The following is a 23,523-nucleotide window of genomic DNA, read 5'->3' as shown; positions in this document are numbered from 1 at the left end:
AGCACACAACTGGCACTGAAGTGACCAATGGATAATTCCAAACTGACCTCTGAGCCTCTCCTTCAGCTCCTCGTCCTGGCATAGCTGCTTCACAGCTGTTTTTTGATGACAAGGCAGAAGTGAATTTTTAAAAACTGTAGACCCATCTTTCCCTTTATATTTATGATACACTCTTAAAGTAGGAGATTGGAAGTTTTGAAAATCAGAACTTGCAATAATTCATGTAGTTAGAAATAGTTCTAGCTATAAGAATACATTTAGAAGCCAATCTGTAAAAGTCACAGAAATCTTGCACTTAAATATCCACAAAATATGGAACCATGGCAAAATTCCTATAGATCTCCTTTGATGATCAAGGAATCAAAATAACTATGGGGGGAGCACACTTACCTTGTGTGTATGGTGCCCCTACTATATGCTTAAACCAGGTCTCTGGCATATCAAGCACCTGTTTGTGAAATAAAAAGGAACAAAATCTAAAGGCAAGCTTGACAAATTCAATTTCATGACTGACACATCAAGTTAATACCTTGATTTATTCCTAACATATGTCCAGCTTCCCCAAGCGCTTTAGCAAAATTCTCAGTAAGGCTTTCTATGATGACTCACTTCAGCCACTGGTTAGAGTTTGAAGATTTAAGGGTGCAGCGACTTTGACATGCAGCTATAGCATTCACCGGCAGTATGGGAACTGTAACCCAATACAGGACTGCCTAGTTACCTGCAAGAATCCCGTTCCCTGTTCATTTTCCACAGCCCGCACCTGCGGTTCCAAAATGGACTGCATGTTCTGGGATGACATCCAGCCAAAATGGAGCCTCTCTGGATCCATACATGCCTGACAACATGAAATCAATAAAACCAAGTTAACTGAAAGCAGTTACTCTGCTTAGCACTCTTCATAGGATACAAACTGCAAAATACAAAATACAATAAAATGATCCTCGCAGCTAGTAACCCGGACACTCACCAAAGCGTGGAAGTAATGAGTGGAGGAGGTCAGGTGCTCTAGAATGACTTCGCCAGTGCACTTGTCCTGACAGATGTGGCACAGGTAGAAGGGTTGCTTTGCTGTCTGTGTGTCAATGCAGGCAGTAACCAGATGTACCCCTGGAGAGGAGAAACAAGGCATATGAATCAACTATTAATATTGCATAGACAAGGTAATTCATCTGCAAATTACTTTATGGCAATCGTTCAACATGCCTGCCCATACCCATTCACAGATCAGACACCAACATCCTGCAAAGATCATGTTTAAACAAGCACTAAAGTCAATGTGGGCAAATTATTTTCGGGCATTTTCCTAAATCTAGAGGGACAGTGGGATAGAATTATTCATTGGGCTAAATTGTAAGCATTTCAGTCCACTTACCAATTATTGGGCCTCTCCTTTGAGTCCGAATGTATTCATACAAAACCATCCGCGGAATAGGCACTGTCAAAAAAAAAAAAAAGGAACTCAAATTAACTCTGGGAAATTTTAGTGGTGCCTGACCTCACCCATGTAGACAACTCTGCTAAATTTATCTGGGTATCATGCCAATCGTTCTGGAATGTACATGGAAAAAATTGTCATACCGAATACCAGTATGGGCTTAGGGATTCTGTTTTTTTAACGGTTATTAAATACTGGCCAGTTCCTCCAGGTACTTTTATGCTCCACTGATTGATCATAAACCCCCCCCCAAATAAAAAACTAAGCATTAAAATCGGACACATGCCAATGAGCATACCTGAAACACGGTTCAGAGCTTCACAACCAGTCCAATGCACAAAGGGATATAGAGAAGTGGAGAAAGGCGTCAAATATACATTCAACAAGAAGCATTCACAATAAAAACCTAACGTCAGTAAGAAGCCAAGATTCAGTATTTAGTGCATATGACTGATATAAAAGCTAATGCGGAACAATGTGGGCCATTTTAACCACCGAACCTAGGAAAGTACCTGTTTGAAATAAATGTTCCACTTTCTTCCGTAGAAACATGACAAACCACCCAAAAAACAAAAGGACATGAAAATTAGAGGCAACACACAAATACAAATGCACAGAATGTAAACATGTACACTCACTGAGCACATTTAGGTAGACCTGCACACTAGCTTGTTAATTCAAATATTTAATCAGCCAATCATGTGGCAGTAACTAAATGCATTAAAGCATAGACATGGTTCAGCCATTTATCAGATCAAATGTCAGAATGGGGAAGAAATGTGATCCAAGTGACTTTGACCATGGAATGATTGTTGGTTTGAATCTCAGAAACTTCACACAACAGTCTCTAGAGTTTGCAGACAAAAAAATAAAAACATCCAGTGAGCAGCAGTTCTGCAGGTAAAAACGCCATGTTAATGTCAAAGCAGAGAGGAAGGTGACAGTAAATAAGCACACATTACAACATTGGTATGCAGAAGAGCATCTCTGAACACACAATGCGTCAAACATCTTAAGTGGATAGGCTACAGCAGCAGAAAACCAATAAGTCTAAGAAATAAGTCTAATAAAGTGCATGTAGAGTGTATATGCTGTACTGTATATAGAGTGTATATGCTGTAAACCTGTACGTGGGTATCCAGGTATAGAGTGTCCACAATGTTTGGGAGCAAAACAATATATATATACAGTGGGAGCAATAATTATTTGATCCCTTGCTGATTTTGTAGGTTTGCCCACTTACAAAGAATGGAACTGTGTAGAATTTTAATCATAGGTACATTTTAACATTGAGAGACAGAATATCACAAAATAATCCACAACAACACCATATAAATTTAATAAATTTATTATCGTATTTTTGCATGAAATAAGCATTTGATCCCCTACCAATCAGCAATAATTCTGGCTCCCACAGACCAGTTAGTTTTCCATTAAGAAGCACTCCTAATCTCAACTCATTACCCAAAACACCCATGTCAACTCGTTACATCGTTATGTAGCTGTATAAAAGACACCTGTCCACACAATCAATCAGATTCCAACGTTTCCAATATGGCCAAGACAAAGGAGCTGTCTAAGGACATCAGGGACAAAATTGTAGACCTGCACAAGGCTGGGATGGGCTACAAGAAAATAAGCAAGCAGCTTGGTGAGAAGTTAACAACGGTTGGAGCAATTATTAGAAAATGGAAGAAACACAAAGTCACCGCCAATCTCCCTCGGTCTGGGGCTCCACGCAAGATCTCGCCTCGTGGGATATCAACGACCATGAGAAAGGTCAGGGATCAGCCCAGTACTACACAGGAGGAGCTTGTTAATGACCTGAAGGCAGTTGGGACCACAGTCACGAAGAGAACCATCAGTAACACACTACACCGTGAAGGATTAAAATCCTGCTGTACGCGCAAGGTTCCTCTGCTGAAGAAGCCACATGTACAGGCCCGTCTGAAGTTTGCCAAAGAACACCTGGATGATCCAGAGGAGGCTTGGGAGAAGGTGATGTGGTCAGATGAGACCAAAATAGAGCTACTTGGCATCAACTCGACTCGCCGTGTTTGGAGGAAGAGAAAGGCTGAGTACAACCGCAAGAACACCATCCCCACTGTGAAGCATGGAGGTGGAAACCTTATGCTTTGGGGGCGTTTCTCATCTAAGGGGACAGGACGACTTCACCGTATCGAGAATGGGGCCATGTACCAGGAAATTTTGGTCGACAACCTCCTTCCCTCAGTGAGTGCACTGAAAATGGGTCGTGGATGGGTCTTCCAACATGACAATGACCCAGACCTAAATCCCATCAAAAATCTGTGGAGGGTGCTGAAGCTTCGAGTGGCCAAGCGACAGCCTCGGTACCTTAAGGATTTGGAGAGGATCTGCAAAGAGGAGTGGACCAAAATCCCTCCCAAGATCTGTGCAAACCTGGTGAAAAACTACAACAAACGTCTGACCTCTGTGCTTGCCAACAAAGGTTTCTCCACCAAGTATTAAGTCCTATTGTTCTATGGATCAAATGCTTATTTCATGTGAAAATATGATATTCAATTTATTAAATTTATATGATGTTGTTATTGTGGATTATTTTGTGATATTCTGTCTCTCAATGTTAAAATGTACCTATGATTAAAATTCTACACAGTTCCATTCTTTGTAAGTGGGCAAACCTACAAAATCAGCAAGGGATCAAATAATTATTGCTAGTGTACTCCAATGAGATTTGTAATGTGCAACATTCACTGGCACAACATTGGTCCTCATGTTGATAAACACCAATAATGGTTTCCAAAAGTGATCGAAAAACTAGAGGAAAGACCAGGTGCCGAGAGCTCTCCGATACCTGCGTTAAGGCGGCAATTATTCACACGGGCAATTGCAAACACCTGTAAAGCCATGTGTCCCAAACATTATGGTGTCCTGAAATGGGGGAACTACATAAAAACACCACTGCAATTTCTACATGGGGAAACCAAAATGGATGAAAAATATCCTTTAATAAAATCTGAGAATGTGTACTTTAACTTTAATGCTAATTGTGATTCCAAATCTAAAATTGCGGCAAATCAAGACATAAGGGGTCTTTGTCCCAAACTTTATGGAGGGCACTCTATACTTGTACAAAACTGAAAATTCTTAAATTACATTTTATACTAGAATACAAATAAACAGAAAGGTACCCGCTTGTGCTTGCCTCCGCGCATGTGGATTTTGAATGCCTTCATGTTGAAAAACACGGCTCCCGGGGCGCATACCTGCAGGGGAGGAAACTCCATACTGAGGGCCAAACTAATCTCCCTCCCTCCTGCATGTTGCACATCATAATAAAACCCAGTTTGTGGAGCGTTTTTTGTGAGAGGAGAAAAGACTCACCAGGCATGAAAGTCTTTGACGTTGTACAACTACACTCGTCAGACCTGCAGAGAGCAACATACACACACTTTAGGGAGAAAATACTGCAGCAACTTCAAGCAGAGTTCACTTCATGAAACCTGCCTGGTTGAATTTAAATTCCTCAGCAAAGTAAACTTGGGTGGGTGGTTCGGTCTAATTTCTTAGTTATTTTCATGGTCTACCTCATCCCTTTGTGATGGATACTACATCAAGCATCTCATCAATTCAAGTAAAATGCAGTGGTTTCTTTGTCAATCTGCTCACCAGTGCGGTCTGGCTTAGTCCTCTGTTGAGAATCTAGGATAGGTTCTAGCACAGCTGGTTGGCTTTGGGTCATCTTCTTTGAAAAGACTGAAAAGGACATGAATGACCCCATGTTGTTTTGATGCATGCAAGTGTGCTCCTATGGGTAGTTGTCCGTCAGCCATGTACTCACCTAGTCTCTGTGCAGGGACTACTTGGGGTAGAAGATCACTTTTACTTTGCTCTTTATGGATCACCTTAAGCAAGTCTAGGGCTGCAGGAAAGAATGGTGATTTCACAAGGGTGTGTGAATTAAACAGTCAACCCTACAAGAAGCTAGCAGTTTCCATGCTTACCGTTGGCATAACTCCCAGTGTCGACTACTGTAAAGTCTTCTGCGTCCAGTTCAATTTTCTTCAAAGTAGGAATGTACATTTGAAACCGTTAAAATAAAATGCATGTTTTTTTTGGCTGACAAGAGTGACAACAAACCGTAAAGGATTAAAATGAGAATGTTTTGCAGTTCTGTTCTGTACAATACAAGAAGGATATAGAAGCATTGAGATGTGATTATCTAATGGCAGGCGTTTCATACCTGGACTTCTCCTGAGGTGCTAATTTCCTGGGCCTGCTTGGCCAGATCCAGAATCAGCACCATATAATTCTCTCCAAAAGTGTAGCAGCTTTTTGTATACATTGATGAGGGGTGTACATGATCCTGAGGAAGGACATTGGGCAAGCTTAAGGAAAACCCAATCATACATTTAAAAAAAACTTAACAGATTCATTTTTCCTTGCCTCAGTGCCCAGACAAAGCACTGATGAATGATTTAATGAGTCCCATAAATATTCAAATCAGTCTTCTAAAAAAAGGTATAAACAATTCCACAACACTGCATACAAATATCAAACTTAGCCAGTAAGCCTCACCTACCAATTTCCCATAAACCAATCCACTGGAATAAGTTAAAATTAAACACACACAATTCATAAAATGTCAATACTTTCTACATAATTATTCCCATTAATTATGATATAATTTTTTGCACATATAAACTACTAGTAGCAGAACTCAATTATGAAAAGTATTTATTTTACACACACCAGGTACCAGTAGAGATGGTCAAAACTAATGATGTGAGCAATGATCTGCGTTTCTCGAACCCTCTTCTTGCAGAGCAGACACAGGTATCCACAGAGCTTGCTGCTCTCCATACAGCTATACTCCACCAGGAAATTCAGACCTGAGAAATAAAAAATTAATGAGCACAATTAGGAACTAGACCTAGGTAAGGTCTAGACTGTCTCCTCATTAGGCTCAATTTAAAGAAATAATCTTGCAGAGTCTCAGATATGATTTAGCCATTTATTGACCATGGGCCTGTGGGAAGTCCGTTCACCTATGCAGAGGATTCAGGAGTTCCTCAAACAAAGACATGCATATAGTATCATACTACTTTTCTGCAAAGAAAAGTGGGCCAAAATTCCCGACAGCGATGTGCAAGATATCAAATTATAGGAAGTGTATAATTGCAGTTACAGCTTCTAAAAGTGGTGTAACCAGTTAAGATTAAGGGGGCAATTACTTTCTAACAGGGGTGATAGGAGTGTTTTTTTTTCATTAAATAGTTTTTATTCTCCTCCAGAATTTTATTATTTTATTCTGCTCCTTTGGGAAAACAAGGGAAACTGTGGGCTGTGGAAAGCTTGCTTGGGATTGCATTTATGGAAAATCCAAATGGCCAATCACAGAATCTGCTTAGCAGGTCTCCTGATGCCACAAAGTACCGTATCCAAAGTAGGAGAAACTGCTTAACAGTTCCGTTGGTTCCATAGTCCATAGGCAACTCCTCCCCACTTTCCTTCCCTCTGCCACACAGGTTAATGAGAGAATATCTGCCTACCATCTCCTTGCGGATGGCTAGGCATCACCAAAAGCTCAACCTCGACAAGACTGAGCTGCTCTGCATTCCTCACAGAACCTCCCTACTACAATGACTCAATCACCATTGATGGTACTACAGGGGCTGCCTCCCACTCCAAGAACCTGGGGATGGCCAGCTGGACTTCAAAGACCAAGTTGTAGCAACATCACAGCCTTGCAAACTCCTTATGTACAACATCAGGAGAATTTGACCACACATTCCATGCAGCTACTCGTCCAGGCCATGGTAATCTCCCGGCTTGACTACTTCAACTCCCTGCTTGCAAGTCTGCCAACCTCTCCCATCCAGCCGCTACAGCTCATCCATGCAGCAGCCCGACTTTACATCCTTCCAAAGATTGCACGTCACACCCCTACTGAAGTCACTCCAGTGGCTACCATGACCAGATTCAGTTCTCCCCTAAGCTGCAGCCAACAAGACCACCCCTCCCTACCTATGGGACATAAAATTCAACCCAAGCTTGACCTCTAATCTGCTGCCACAGGGCTTATGGCTGTAGAATATGGGTCATTGCTGTGCTGAAAAGTAAACGGTTGCCACAGTCTGAGGCCGCGTGCATTCTGGGGCAGGTTTTCTTCAAATTTTCAGATGAGAATCTTCTTCCTCCTCAGCTTGCGCTTGACTGCATCTAATTCTCAGCACAAACATCAGCGCTTTCACTTTTAAAAGGTGCAATTAAATAAGACCATCTGTAGTTCCATCCTTGCAAAATAGATTTTATTGAGGCAAAGTTAGGCTACCCACTGTATTCATGGTATACACGGTTAGTGGTGGTTAGTGCGGATATGAACGGGCAGGCTTATGACTCAGCCAAAAGTGTAGTAAAAATTGTAAAATTGTTCACGCATGTACACACCGTTTTAGATAGATGGTTTTTGTTTTTAATTAAGGTTACGTTTAACTAGATAAAGATTAAAGAGATTTACCTGCATAACAGTGCAAAATTGTTGCGCTTCAGATGAAAGTCTTACTTTACTGCAAATTACAATGTAGTACGAGGCACTGTTTAAACAACATCTCATTGCGGGTTGTCTCACACCCACGTCTAGGTTATGTCACGCCCACTTCAGAGTATGAGTACAGACACAGATAATTTAGTGGGTTGAACAAATGTGGAGACAGATACGGATAATGCCATACTCGCAAACCCCTAGTTAACATTTTGTTGTCCAGATCATTGTTCTCATTAATTTATTTTTATATATATATAAATCTTTATTTGTTTGGTCCTAATCACCATTTCTTCCATTTTTTATTTTTTGATGAGTGTCTGTAAACTTTTTTTATAAGCACCTGATACAGTCCTTTTTAAAGGGTATAAAGGATCGCTGTTTATCGCTAATACCCCATTCTTTATTGGCTTGCAAGTACAAATAAAGTCTTATACAAATACTCAAAGGTCTTGCCGTGTTGAAGAGGGTTCTTTACACTCTCTGCTGAAGTAGGAATAAAGGATATTTTCCACAACAGAGTGTGTGCGGTCTTTCCATAGATGTCGACAATAACTACACTGATTACACACCAATTTGGTGTCTCCTATTGGGTCCAAACAATCACATTTAAGCCAACTGTGTTCTTAGATTAGTTTTTAATTTAAATTTAAAGTTACCTAGCAATCAAATCAGAACCTGATCAATCAGCTATAACAATCTTTTTAAATAGCTAATAATACCATATACCATGGTCACATTTGAGGCTGGTTTAATGTTATCAAATAAATGCATACCCACTTTACTTAAGCAAAAAGGGTTACAGACAGATGGGTTGACAGATCAATGTCAGCGGCAATGCCCAAAGCAGAAACTCAAAACAGATCACTGCATATCTTCCATTATGTAGGAGTGAACAGTACTAACCCAGTAAAGGTTGTGTCCTTGCTGGATTTCTCAGGTATTCCTGCACAGTTCTGCTTTTTGGCAGATGAACTGCAAATAAATAAATATAAATAATTATAGACACAAATACAACCAACACATTAACAGGGACAGCAGGGCCACATTCTTTTGAATTTTCCAGGTTCCCTTGAGATTGATAAAAAAAAAAAATATATAATAATAATAATAATAATAATAATAATAAAATAAAAAACATATACAAAGTATACAATCACGGCTTGAGAGCAACTCAATGCATTATTAACTACCTCGAACTGGGCTGGCCAGATGAGACTGCCTTTCTTTCAACAGATTTGAGTGAATCTCAGGTGGCAGGACTATACTTCACTCGAGGATTGACATCAGCGAAAGCCGCAGAGACATCCTGACTAAGGCACACTAAGGCACTTAATATGGAGGCTAAATATTCTTGTAACTACACAGCTCAGCTAGTGGCTGGAGTGTGAAAGGTGGTGAAGGCCGGCAGAAAAATATGCAAGCTGGAGCATATATCCCCAAAAAAGCAAGGGGAACTAGAATTTTCTTTTTTTTCCCCCACTGACCTTTGTAGATCTCCTTCAGCTTGTCAGAGTAGGTGAGCTCCTTTATAGCTTGGTGGTGGTGGTGTGTGTGGGGGGGGGGGGTGACAGACAAGGAGGATAGGATCAGGAATCTCAACCACTTTGAAGTTGATACAATGGGGTTTAATGTTTTCGCAGCAGAATAAGGTCCTGTACTTCAACAAATTACCCCGACACTTCAACCTGCAATAATGTTTTATCCAGGCACAAATATTAATTGGCCATTTTCAGACCATTTCAGGAATTCTGTCTGTTAGTGTAGAGAGAGCTGTGAACTTGACAGACTAAGCACCTGAATGAACAATGAGCCATAGATGAACAATCTGCAAAGCAACCTCCAAACGGCAGTAAAAAGCACCCCCCCGCAAAAAAAATAAAATTTAAATTTAAATAAAATCACCAGTAACAATTCCAATAACAGATTCCAGAGACATGCAAAAACTTCAAACACCGCCCTGTTCACAAGAGGAAAAACTTACCCTGGAAATAAGATGTTTTCATAGTTTTTTCAAACACTTTCTTTGGCATATCAATCACCTATATGCAGAGAGCAGAAAGCAAAAAAATCATCATTGGAGAAGCCAAATTCCGAGTTCTGGCACCAGACTCAGTTCTATCCCATATAGTGGGTCATCATCACTATATGGCCGACCAATAAAGAGCAGAAGTTCCACTGACAGTCTGATTTCCCGTTCTTAATTAAGATGGAAATGACTTAGGTCTGGTCAAATACTGAAGGATCCATTTTTAACTTATAGTCTAGGGACGTATAATGGTTGTGAGAATTCATTTCACAGCTGAAATTAAGATTAATACATTTAAAATAAAAATATTGCCATCCACCCCTCCACCCACAACAGCCTATTTTTAAGTTTCATCCGCTAGCTCCAACACTGGGCAGCCGCAGGACTCCTTTCTAGGGTAGCCCTCTAATAGTGACCCACGAACGACCACCGAGTAGTGCAGTTACCCTGAGGACTCCAGTTCCCTGCTGCTTCTCCTCGTCCTCAGCCTTCGCTTTCAAACCCGGGACATTCGCTGGGGGATGAAACCAGCCAAAATGGAGCTGCCCAGGGTTCAGGTAGGCCTGGCAATGAACACACCAATGAACGTAACAAGAAAAAGGAAGTAAAACCACTTGGATTGCCAAAATGAATTCAGAAAAGGTGACAGAGGACAAACAGAAAACGGGCAGAAGAGGGCGATGCTCACAAAGACGTAGAAGTAATGCTCCACGGATCTTAGGTGCGTGAGGATGAGGTTGCTCCGGCACTTTTCATGGCAGGCGTGGCACAGGTAAAAGGAATCAGTGCTCCACTCTGTGCTGATGCACAGCGACACCAGCTGAAGACCTGCGGGCGGAAAAAGCTGACTCAATCCACCCCATGCTCATTCACCACCACAGGAAATGCCTGCATCCCCCCAGGACTGTGTGTAGTATGTATACAAGAACAGTGAGAACTCGCTTGAGTACACACATTGATTTTTGTTTCTACCATTTTTCCGACAGCTCTACAAACTACAGGTACTATGGTAAAATCATGCAGCGTATACAAATACCTTCTAATTATAGAGGACAGCACAAAATCTGTCTCACTGTGTACCCCTGCTACACGGTAAAGTAGACTGCAATCATACAACATGGAAACACAGGGAAGGGACCACAACACCAGTTTTAACACTCACCGATAACTGGGTACGTCCTGGGATCAGACACACAGCCCAGTGTAAAATGTGGCAAATGCACTGGAAACAAGACAAGAGGAACAGTTATTAATTCACAAACCATTCTACACTACTACTGCCATGTACTATAGCTGACATTTCCTTCCTGATAGGATACTATACGACATACTGTAAGCTCGACAGCACCACTTTTTGTACACAAAGGCAAGAGATGGAATACCCATATTATTCAATCGTTTTCTTACCTTGACCATTGTGTGGGACTGAAATATTGGGATTGGAGAGAAAAGAAAATGACATACATTACCCATCAGCACAAACTACAGCACACTTGGTGACAAGTGGCTGGCAAAATTTAAATGACCATAAATTAAGAGCTGAAAAATAGCAAGATCCAAACTCCACACAGAAGGACCACTAGTCAGGACTCGAACCCATGACATTGTTGCGAGGCAATGTTATCCACTGCACCACCTTGCCACCACATAGCTCATGCTACAATGAAACTATGGGAGGAGATATGTGACAAGGTGGTGTATTGGCCATTAATTATTGATGCCATCAAGAATTCCACCCATAGGAATTCATGGAAATGTTTACACTGCTACAAATTGATATTGCAATCGACTTCACAGATTGACCGTTACAGTAACTTCAATTTATGCTATGGGTTTCTGCACAAACCAGGCAAAAAATATAAATAAAATAAAAATAAATCCATAAAGTACCTGTTTGAAACACCTCCGCCACTTGCTGCAGTTAACATTTAGGAAACAGAAAGAAATAAGACATAAGGAAACACTTTTACTTCTTTACTACACTACACATCATTTTACAATAGTCCTTAATGTCAGACTCTTTGCACTCCTTCTGTCCCCTTCTCCCCGCCATTCACAACACAAATACATTTAAGTATGAATGTACTTCAGTGAAACTGAAACTCAAGTAATGCAGAATATTCAGGAGGTTAATGATTCAGACCAAGAGGATTTTCTGATACACTTAATGTAGACATCACACCAGTCATCTGAAATGCGCGAGTAGTGAAATTATTCTTGATTGAAAATGTTACCAATACAGGCAGTCCAAACTAAATTTGACCAAAGCAAAAGGTTGCAGATAGCTTATTTAGCCAAACCGATAGAAAATGCATATTTAGAAGCATGCAAAATTCATCCAAAGGCTTGGACAATTCAGGTTATAGAAAACAAATACCTGCTGGTGCTCTTTTCCCCCTGCATGTTCTTCGTAGCATGCAAGGCTGTCGAATTCAAGACTACAATCCTACAGAAATGACACATTCACCAACACTCAATACAGAAATACATTTTTCCTTTTCATTCAATTCATTTTAACTTTAAGTTTGTCATAATAACTCACATTGCAAAGTAGTCTCATTGGTTTCATGCCTGGTTCCTGCCTTTAGTCAAAGTATCTGCAGCAGTTGCCTATAGCTGAAAAGGACTCCACCCTAGTCCAGCAACTTGGCACCTTTATAAACAATAGTACCAAAAAACAAAAACAATCAGAATGCTGTACATGATTCCTACGCTAGTAGGAATGTTTGAGACAAATAAAAAATAAACTTCCTTCTTTTGCAAAATGTAAAATTGCATCAATCATTTAAATTAATATTTTAGTTGCAACCATTTAGACAAAAAAAAAATAACTCTTGCAGAGTATCCTGTCTACCGGGGAATATGAAACTTACAGAAAGGGAGTTTCCTACCGTACTACAGAGAATAAAAGAGCAGTACATTTTAAAATCATCTATTAAACACGGCCGGCAAAGAATAAATTCCCTTGCACAACGAACAGTACAGAAAAAGTACAGCACTCGTACAGGAATGCTCAATACTGCACTTAAAAGAAGGGAAGCACCCAAGTTATGTTTACACAGGATGAAGAGCGAAGAAATTTCTCCTCTTAATTTTACTGTTAAACTCAATGGAAAAATTATTCAAGAGAAACAACAAGAAACAAGAAATCAGAGGTGAGTTGTCTAGAGGAATATAGTCTTTATCACAATACAAAGACTGGAGTTAGTCTGCAGAGCAACTAACTTTCACATTCACAGATTTATATGCAGTGTCACAAGAGGTTTTGACCAAGGAGACACAACCCTACACCCCAGTTACATCAGTCTATGAAATCCACATTATTTATTGGTTGTTACGATCACACCCTCATCTAATGTTTCAAACTATGCCCTGACAACATGGTAGTTTGTCAAGTCATATTGTTGCATTAATAAATGTCAGCTTGGTAGCCATCATTATTTACTTGTACTTTACCCATCCCTGAGCTCTAGACAGACTGCTGATGGCCTTCAAACAATAAGCTAGTTTTTCAACAAGAATAGGAAACAAGATTGAAATATCATTGTCCATGAATATATGTAATTACTACTATAGATTTCCACCACACTGGTTCGATACCTTGGACCCTTGATGACTTAAAGCCATTTAGCCAACAAATGTGTTCCATACTGTATCAGCATAATTTACAGCTGAATCTAGTTAGAGATCCATTCAAATGCAAAGAGTTATAGCATCGCTTGTAGGACAACCTGAAAATAAGATATCCAGGCTCTGGTGATGCAATGGATATGCAACCAAGTATAAAACATTGAAATGGGGGGGGGGGCTATGCATAAAAAGTGCTGTAACTACGAGCAGAACCAAAATGTTAAAAAATAAAATAAAATAAACCACAATCTGCACTGACCACATATGAATTGTTTGACTACAAACGGTGGAAAGAAAAACGTCAGAAAAAAAGCCAGAAAAGGGCACGGTGTCCAAACTTTTGTTTGGTACTCTATTTTCCAACTAAATACAGCAAAGAATTACATCAATAAATGCAAGGCAGAGGTGTACAGACAGGACACGATGAATGACTCCTATGCGCATGTGCGGTTTACACAGATCCGAGTCTAAGACAGAGGCAAACAGAAAAACAAGTTTAGAGAAGAGAACAGATACACATCTTTCCTAGATAGTGTCATTAAGCGCATAATAAAATAAACAGTTTGTGAATAATGTATAAAATGTGTGTGAAACCAACAATCAAGGTTCAATTCTGCAGAATTGATCCGGCTTTGTGCACTTGTGCTAATAAAGTCTGATTTTCCTGAAGAGCTTGCTGCCGTGGTGTCTTTTCCCGCATAAAGTAGTTTTTCTGTTTACTGTACCCAAGCTGGTGCAACAGTAGTTAAAAATGTTTGATGACAATCTGTAGTCTGACTTGGACAGTTAGCTTTGCAGCCAGCTAGCAATCGCAAATATATTCATTGGTATACCGTTACTAAAACTATGTAGGCTTTGAATAGCCAAGGGGATTATGTTAGCTAGCTACACTGAAGCCAACAAATTATGCATTTGTACTGCAGCAGAACAGTGTATTGTGGCTAATGATTATAATTATAATAGCTAGATTTTTATGGAGCCAGATCAGCCAGGTCAGCCAAGGTCCTCTTCTGCTTGACCAATCGACTACATTTTACTGGCTTTGATCTGGAGTACGATTCAAGCTTTGAAAGATTGGAGCAGGAGAGTTTGAGGCAAATTCACATCTGATAATGCAAACCTTGGGCACTCATGTCATACAACTAATCTGATGAAACGTAAGATTACTGAATAGCAAATCATTTGAATGGTATGGAGTGGAAGTGACTAGTCTCTTCTCACCGCGTCACAATGATCTCACGATTCTAAATAACATAGGCTGATGTTCATTGGTTGGCACCAATCCTGCTAACATCATGAAATAATTGTGGTTAGACTCTTGGATACTCCCCACAAATCCTCCTCTTGGGATTCATTTTCGAGACTGATAAACAATTGTGGAAAATGTGTCAAAGGTAATAAAAATGTGTTCATTAACTCCATAAGTACATACAAAAGTGAGTGGCTTTATTAAGTGCATACAAATGTGAGTGACTTGATACAACAATACACTTTCACATTGTTTATATGGATTATGACTGTTTTGATATGTGCATATCACCATAGAAGTTTATATAATGAATGACATTTCTAACATTTCCGCCCTTTGAGACTTACTAAGTTTCACAGAACATATTCCATATTACGTTCACATCGCTTGCTCTACTTCATCCATCTCCTCCCCTTTTTTCCCCCCCTTTTGCTTTCCCTTTACCTTCTTTGGGCGTGTTTGCCCCGCCCTCCATACTTGGATGCAACCTTTTCATTTAAAAAAATTTTTTTTTTAAGTCCTCATACTTTGTCTTCAACTTTTTGACTGTGCCCGGCCTAAACCCATCTCCTTTTTCTTTCCACCTTTTTGGTGGGAGGGAGATGGCTGTGCTGCCATCTCTGCCCCCTTACCTGCTACTTCCTCTTTCTCTTGCTCCCGCTTTTCCATCTGTTCATGCAACTACTCCAGATCCGCTAAAACCCTTCCTTTTCTTTGTTCCCGTTTTCTCTTTTCATCCTTATTTCCTGTAGCTCTTCCTTTACTTTCTCATTCTTCTCCCTCCTTATATATGCTTCCCCTTTCTTCCATCATGCGCCTCTTTTTTTCTTTAATCTCCTGGGCATCTTCGCCCATTTCTACCATCTTATCTATTGATATTAGCCCTTTTATGGGCTGCTTTTCAAATTCCTTCCTGGAATACGGTGGAGGCTTGTATGCCATATTTGGGTCCTCCAAAAATGGTTTGGACCGAGGTGCCCCAACCACCTTTTGTCCTGTGTATTTGTAAGATTGTTTAAGCAAGAAGGCTTTGAACCGTTGCATCATCTCCAATTTCTAGTTCCATTTTTTTTCGACCCATCTCCTGCTGCATGATTTGTCACTATTCCTAACATTTCATCACACACTGAGATCAAATGTTCCCCCCTTCGGCCAACGTGTCACTGTCTTTTTAGTCTTCTTTTCCCATTTTTCTCACACACACCTTGCACTTATATCACACCTAGATTCCTAGAGAGCAGAGCCAATTAAATCAGAGGAGCTTCTCAAAATCAACGGATCCTTTTCCCGTGCAGAGATTGGGATCTCAGGCTCTACCCTCAAAGTTTGCCTAACTTCGCTGCCTGATCCCACCATGTGGCTTTGGTCTAGCTCTGTGAAGCTACCAACAATTAGACTTCCTGTACAGAAGTTCCGGTCTCAACTTCCTGTGATTTTCCGTCAAAATAAGAGCTGCTGAGTAAAGTTAAATAATGAGAACATAGTTACCGTGTTTTCTGCGCTTCCTCACATAATTACCATTGTTTAAATACATTGCTGACACAACTTATAAAAGTCAGCAAGCAACTAGCTTGCTATTTGACTAGTTACTATAATATAGGCCAAGCATAAATTGCTTGAAACTGTCGGTTCAATAACAGCTCATTTGCATACCTGCTTAGTTTGAAAAAAATGTTACCAAATATGAAGGGGCATACATTAAATCTATGTATAATATCTATAAAACTATACATTTATTATCTAAAGTCATGTTCCCAGCAATTGTTGCTGTATTTAGTGTGGTAAGGGCATGCAATGCCATTGACTGTCAATTCACGAGAAGCTCGTTTGCATAGCCCATAACTCAAAAACTATAAATGGTTACCAAATGAAAGCGGTATACATTTACTCTACAGACCCATATCTTTAATATTCTACAGTAGTTTCTGTGAAATCATGTTCCCAGCAATTGTTGCTGTGTTTCCAGTGTGGGGTGGCCATATGTTGCTATTGACAATTTATAGTTTTTGAGTTATGAGCTATGCAAATGAGTCATCATCTCCAATTCCTTGTTCCTTTTTTTCGACCCCATCTCCTGCTGCATGATTTGTCACTATTCCTAACATTTCATCACACACATTGAGATCAAATGTTCAGCCCTTCGGCTAACGTGTCACTGCCTTTTTAGTCCGCTTTTCCCATTTTTCTCACACACACCTTGCACTTATATCACACTGACGCGGTACCCTCCTGATCCTAGCACTGTTTCACCCAGCAAACCAGACCCTTTTTAATCTACCTATCCCAGCCCTGTACCCAACTGTCAGATCAAGTTCGCAGTCAAACTCACTAATTTGGATTTATTTGGGGACTGTGCATTTTGATACAGTTTTTAGAACACCTTTAACTCCTTTATAATCCACATACCAAGGAAAATGTTACGTTCCACAATATGGGACCATTCATGTTCTTTTCTTCTTTGTCTTTTTTTTTTTCTTTTTTTAAATTATTAACACAGGGTGCCATTACCAATCTCATTCCAGAGGATTAGGGAGAAAAATCGAAGCGACATGGTAAATGGACTAATACTGCTAAACAATCACAAACTGGAATTCATTTCATAGGACACAGAAAGGGGGGGAAAACCCCTTTCATTTGGTAACAATTTATAGTTTTTGAGTTATGAGCTATGTAAATGAGTTGGGTGGCAACTGACAGTAAATAGCAACATATGGCCACCCCACACTGGAAACACAGCAACAATTGCTGGGAACATGATTTCACTGCTTCATGACACTGGCCTCAGATCCCTTATCAAGGCATGTCATCATTGATATGCTAATGAAACCATCAGACAGCAACAATAGTTTACAATCTTAGCCTATGGTTCAGCACAAAAGGACAAATGGCTTCAAGTAGTATTGCCGCTTTTAACGAATATTAGAGTCCTACCCTAAACACGCGATTTTCCATGTCAGTGCGAAAGGTGTGTGCCATCTATGTTAAGTAAGGGACTGAAACTTGAAGACTCGTCAGCATAATGTCGTTCTGAAATTTTTTGACTTCTTAATTTGACGAGATTTCCCGTAACTAGCTACCAAAAGCGAGAAAAATGAACCAATATTGAAAATTTTATTTTCTGTTCAATGTTGTTAAAAATCGAATCGACAACCAACTAAGCCGGTAACTTGTCCTTAGTCACGCTTTCCCAATTTCAGTCACAGGAATGGAGCCCATTGGTAGCTATAGGCTATAAGTCTAGCTGGTGATGTTACGACTACAATCAAACGAAAGAACAAGAAATGACTTACCCATACGATGCAACCAACTAAGTTAGCTATATAGGAAGGTCCGTTTGCTTTGGAAATACAATTACAGCTAACGTGGAAATATTGAAACTAGTTTTAAAAGGTAGATCTGAAGTTAACAATTAACAGTATTGCCATGCGCATTATAATGCTCCTGGGTAGTATTGCTTATTGCAGAAAACGGAATTGCATGCTAGTTTTCATACAAAAACAGAAGTACTCAAAGTAACTTAGGCTACAACACATTACATTTACAACATGTTCACTTAAAGACTTGCAAACTGTTCGTTCCAATTAATTTAGACTTTTCCTCAGCGTTCCCACCGTCTCGTGTCTGATTAAATTCTCTGAACTACAGTCTTCCAGCATGCATTTTTAAGTACGCGCACAAGTGGGCGGGTGTTTGCAGAGTGTCTGTGGGGCAGTTGAGCTGATTAAGAATTGGCGTCCACGCCGCGGACATTTTCTTCCCGTGTGCTGCATTTTCGAAGGATTGAGCCATAGTCGCGCTTCACAATGGGCATTGAATTGCTAAGCGATCTCCAAATAGTGCACCAGGTTGAGGAAGAGTAGCTATGTACAGTATCCACACTTTTGAATTATGCACAATTTTGTGCACAAATAAAGTTTTGTCACGTTTTACCAAATTGAGGAGAACTGGCTACACCTGATGGCATTAAAATGTGGTGGAAGCTTTTCTCCGTTCTTCCTTGAATAAAGTCTTGTTTTCAAAGGACACTCCAACAGGCACAGTTAATCCTCAGTTACTTTATTGGTACCAGCAAAGTCGAGCAGTTCACAAAACACAACTGAACAAATGTCTGGTTGCATGAGCAACTGACTTTCTAGGCTTGATTCCTTTATTTTTTATACACTTTTGTTATCTCTTAAACACACCTTCCTTATGCTCTACCCAACCCCTTGGGGTTAGTGCCACAGTTGTTTATCACCCTCTGTTTGACTGTGTATCTGCCTTATCTCTGTAATGTATCTCTTAATATCTGACAGGAATTTACCATAAAAACAAGTTAAGACCCTGCTCTAAACTGATGTGTTAGTCTTTAGGCGTGTAACAATTTTCTAGCTTGCTGGCTGCAGAAGCTGTCCACCAAGCTGAATGGTTTCTGGTCTTTGGACAAAATTGAATAGTTGACAAAAGGAAAGCATTTCATTTATTTAATGAAAAATGTTATCAAACACCCATATCTTATAACTGCCCCTTAGTTGCTCAATCAATTAATTAACCAAATGATCTAATTGAATTGCAGCCAGGCTTGATTGCAGCCAGCCTTGTTGAATCTAAATCTTACATTTAGAAGCCACACATCCTGCAATGATAAGGGACGATGACATGAGCCCCACTGATTTCCAATGGGAGGAAAAAATGCCTTGAGACCAGGAATTTCCTGGCATTAGAATGCCAGACCAAGGTGCAGGACTTGGATGCTAACTTCCAATTAGCATCCAAGTCCTACACCTTGTTAGTTAACATATTCATTGTTAGTCATAATGTATACTTTTTACTGTTTGTATTTTTGGGTCCCCAAGGAAATGGTGGAAAGAACATGAAAGAACATGCATTCTTAGAACCACAATACTAAGCCCCATTTGGTGCCAAAACCCTTATCCTCATCACATTTATGAGATCATTGGGAGGAAGAATCATGTATTTTTGGGCCCCTGAGGAAATGGTGAAAAGAAACACCTGTTGGGCTGGGAAGAAATAAGCCTGTTGAAAACTGTATAAAAGCCAGACTGAAACTGAATAACGGGAGGTCACTCTGCAGAGTTACCTTGGCTTTATGGTCTGTGTGAAATAAAGTTGCATATTCTGGAAGATCCTGCCTCCCCCTTTTTATTGAAAGTCTTGAAGTCTAAATTCTACACAAAGTCTGAGAAGAGCCTTGAAAAGACTGATAATCCACGACAATACTTATAATTCTGTACATATCGGTTTAAAGAAAGCCAGATGTGGGAGTAGGGTAAGAAGGTGATGTTAGTCTTATCACGATAAGAGCACTGTCACTAATTAAATTAATATGGTCAAAACAAGTCCAAGATATAATCACTCATACAGCTGGATTATAGTTGTCTAGCAAATGTATCAGCAGTGTAACAGTGACTGCTTTATGTAATACATATATCGTGTAATACATGACTCCCAACAGCGGCGGCATGGATGGTGCAGTGGGTAGCACTGCCGCCTCACAGCACGGAGGTCCTGGGTTCGAATCCCTGTCGGCCAGGGCCTCTCTGTGCAGAGTTTGCATGTTCGCCCTGTGTTTGTGTGGGTTTCCTCCGGGTACTCCGGTTTCCTCCCACAATCCAAAGACATGCAGGTTAGGCTGATTGGAGAGTTTAAATTGCCCATAGGTATGAGTGTGTGAGTGAATGGTGTGTGTGCCCTGTGATGGACTGGCAACCTGTCCAGGGTGTATTCCTGCCTTTCGCCCAATGTATTGTCGTGAGCCATGGACCCCTTGCCGAGCTCAGACCTCCCGTTCCCACAAGCAGTACCTCACCATGAGGTGTCTCGGGGACAAACTCAAGTACTCCGAACGTTCTGGAGCCCTGGTAAGTTCTACTGAACTTCCAGCCCAGTCTCGAAGTGAAGGGTGTGATGCAAATCTGGTATACGATGTCCTGTATTCAATGTATTCCTCTAAAAGAATCTTTATCACATATGATTATAGTAAGATATACTTTATTATAATCAATCAAAAGAATAGAGTTATACAGATTACAGGATATATATCATCTTTCAGTTTGCTGATCACATGCAAGTTACATATACCCCTTTAGCTCTTTCTAATTTACCTTTCCACCATGATGTTAAAATTCAAGGTACACCCCTCAAATACCCATCCTCTTTGACCTTAGCCTTATCCTATAGCTCCCCCTTCTGGACGTTTAAAAGAAACTATTCCTAGAATATTATATTTATCTAAACTATAAAAACTTCTCTACATTTTTCTACCTTATATAGTACCTTAATGAGAAATAAAAGACATCAAAATAAAAGGAAACTTATAAAGTTGAACTTCTATGTGCTACTTTTCCTACTTATACAAGTAATATAGATTATAATTACCACTCAAGCTTGATTATAGTTGTTCTGCGTTGCTCTTTCTTCAACAGCTCGTAGATATCTTGTGAAGCAAAATTCTAAGATGCTATCTAAGGTCTAAAAGCTTATTCCTTATATATCCTTTTTTCGTATAAGAGTGTACCTTTTTTTGATAAGAAATGTCCCCAGTATATCGAGTGGGAAGACATTTATCTCTTATGCAACTTTTAATGACAATATTCATCACTTCTGTTTGTCCCACTGTCATTTTCTCATACCTCAAAATAAATTTCCCCAATACTTTATCTCATGTGCCCCTCCGGTTGGGAATTTCCACCATCTCAATATACGAGTGGAAAAACACTAGCTTTTTTGTATTTTTTTAAGGAATCTATTCATCACTGGTGTCTGTTTCAATTTCATAGTCTCTCCTTGACTTCCTCCACACCTTGACCTCATGCAAGCCAGAAGTTAGTGCCTGCCACCATCTCAATACACTCTTCAGGTGCCCCTTTTTGTGGCGCCTTAAGGGATCTACAAAAGAAATCCAGCTAATAGCTGAGTGTAATTTAACTCCTCCACTGTTAGTCCTTTGAATCTATCCGATAAATTATTTGTGCTATAATCAGGAAGGCCCTAGAAGCCTCTTAATCTCCTTTCGGTATTGACATCCCTTCCGTTTTCCTTATCTCTCCTACATTTTTCCATCTCCTCATACTCTTTGATCTCCCAATTATCTTCATTGTTTTCCTCATCCTGTTGCTTTAACCAGGCCTTGTGCTCCTCCCCTGTAGGAGCAAGCCCACACGTGTCAACTAAGTATGTTATCACATCTACCATTTCCTTGAACGCCAAACTCCCTGGGTCACCAATTTCCCGTTCAGCATGTTGAGCATCTTCCACCATCTTGCTAGAACACATTCTACGCATGGCCTCAGTCAGACCTTTAGCCTTGCTCTCTAAAACCCTAAATCTAAGTCCTCTGACTTCAGACTCCTCAGTGTCCATATACGGTTGTACATTTATCTTGTACTTCTCCTCTTACGGGAGCTTTTACTCCTACCCCATTGGGTGTGCGAGGGGTTAACAATGCATTCCTGCCTAACCCATCTTCTGTCAATCTCTCATCAGGCGGGCCTAGGGCCGGGTCCTCCAAGGTATGCTGGGATAGGCTCCAGCCCCCCTGCGACCCTATTCAGGATAAGAGGGTTAAGATAATGGATGGATGGATGGATGACTCCCAACAGAGGCTGAGGGAGGTGAACACTTACACTGCTAGAGAAACAGGATAAAAGATGGATTCGTTGGGGGAAGGTCTCAGTCTGTCTTAGGAATGCATGAGAAACTGTTTGTATGTAATTGTTCTGTGCAGACCAGCTTGGGTTCTTGTATGTTACTCTTGAGTCAAATACAATAATCCCATTTGCATCAGACCCTGTTCCAGTTGTGTCTATTTTAAAATACGTTTTTAGCAAGTGTGTTGAGAACCCCCTGGACATCAGGCCCTGACTGGGGTAGTTATTCTACCACAAAGGTGCAGAGAAGGAAATGTGGTAACCTGAGAATTGAGGATGTGTGTTATTGTGGGAAGTAATATGTGTGTGTTCCAGCATACCACATCAGGAACCAAGGTGCATCTGGCTCAAGGCCATCTTGACCCGTGGCAAGATAACAGGAGCCTGAATATCAGGAAGAATAAGGGGGGCAGTGATGAGCTGAGCCGGCCCCTGAGTCTGTGGGGCCTTAGGCGAGATCTTGAAAACAGGGCCCAATATAATAAATAATAACATCACATGAGGGCTCCTTAACCATGCCAGGGCCCAAGATGGTCACCAATACGGCCTAATCGACAGGTACTCAGCCGGGGGCACAGGGGTCATTGTGGTATTCAAGGGTACTGACTGGTGGTCTTGTTATATGGGGGTAACATCACTTATTAGGTTTCAACCAACCACTGGCCATGAAGCTGAATGTATCAGAGTTCTCTTTGACTGCCCTGTGCACATTGGCAAATAAATTGTCACTTATTGGTGTAGGAAAAATTCACAGAACAAGATGTTCTTCCTCCATTTTTATCACAATCGATCACAAGTCAAAATCAGACTAAACCGTCAAACCGTCAGAGTTGAGTAAGCTGGTTCCTCCAAAACTCTTAAAGCTTCATGCCAAAAGTATGCCAATATGTATGTGGCCTATTACTCATGTAATCAATATGTATGCTGCCTATTACTCATGTAATCAATATGTATGCTGCCTATTACTCATGTAATCAATATGTAATCCAATGAACCTATATC

General features: G+C 40.4%; 1 protein-coding gene across 1 annotated transcript in view; it reads right to left on the bottom strand.

Annotated features, from left to right (window-relative positions):
- The window catches only part of LOC133137609 (uncharacterized), a 45,154-nt gene extending 26,668 nt beyond the window's left edge, over nucleotides 1-18,486 (bottom strand). Inside the window, exons 1-25 of the mRNA XM_061255952.1 lie at nucleotides 18,163-18,486; nucleotides 12,536-12,646; nucleotides 12,371-12,439; nucleotides 11,884-11,908; nucleotides 11,401-11,418; nucleotides 11,156-11,215; nucleotides 10,682-10,821; nucleotides 10,440-10,556; nucleotides 9,949-10,006; nucleotides 9,452-9,499; nucleotides 8,871-8,939; nucleotides 6,173-6,312; nucleotides 5,664-5,786; nucleotides 5,425-5,482; nucleotides 5,262-5,342; nucleotides 5,090-5,176; nucleotides 4,805-4,848; nucleotides 4,612-4,686; nucleotides 1,951-1,975; nucleotides 1,737-1,754; nucleotides 1,376-1,438; nucleotides 971-1,110; nucleotides 722-838; nucleotides 391-448; nucleotides 48-95 (exon numbers count right to left, since the gene is read on the bottom strand). Coding sequence (XP_061111936.1) covers nucleotides 48-95; nucleotides 391-448; nucleotides 722-838; nucleotides 971-1,110; nucleotides 1,376-1,438; nucleotides 1,737-1,754; nucleotides 1,951-1,975; nucleotides 4,612-4,686; nucleotides 4,805-4,848; nucleotides 5,090-5,176; nucleotides 5,262-5,342; nucleotides 5,425-5,482; nucleotides 5,664-5,786; nucleotides 6,173-6,312; nucleotides 8,871-8,939; nucleotides 9,452-9,499; nucleotides 9,949-10,006; nucleotides 10,440-10,556; nucleotides 10,682-10,821; nucleotides 11,156-11,215; nucleotides 11,401-11,418; nucleotides 11,884-11,908; nucleotides 12,371-12,439; nucleotides 12,536-12,562 — 1,708 coding nt within the window. The 5' untranslated portion in view covers nucleotides 12,563-12,646; nucleotides 18,163-18,486. The remainder of the gene's footprint in view (nucleotides 1-47; nucleotides 96-390; nucleotides 449-721; nucleotides 839-970; nucleotides 1,111-1,375; nucleotides 1,439-1,736; nucleotides 1,755-1,950; nucleotides 1,976-4,611; nucleotides 4,687-4,804; nucleotides 4,849-5,089; nucleotides 5,177-5,261; nucleotides 5,343-5,424; nucleotides 5,483-5,663; nucleotides 5,787-6,172; nucleotides 6,313-8,870; nucleotides 8,940-9,451; nucleotides 9,500-9,948; nucleotides 10,007-10,439; nucleotides 10,557-10,681; nucleotides 10,822-11,155; nucleotides 11,216-11,400; nucleotides 11,419-11,883; nucleotides 11,909-12,370; nucleotides 12,440-12,535; nucleotides 12,647-18,162) is intronic.
- Between the last annotated feature and the right edge of the window lie 5,037 nt (nucleotides 18,487-23,523).

The sequence above is a fragment of the Conger conger genome, chromosome 9 (assembly GCF_963514075.1).
Source record: "Conger conger chromosome 9, fConCon1.1, whole genome shotgun sequence".
Taxonomy (NCBI): domain Eukaryota; kingdom Metazoa; phylum Chordata; class Actinopteri; order Anguilliformes; family Congridae; genus Conger; species Conger conger.
The sequence above is the reverse complement of the archived record's forward strand: the minus strand, read 5'-3'. Positions and strand labels throughout refer to the sequence as shown.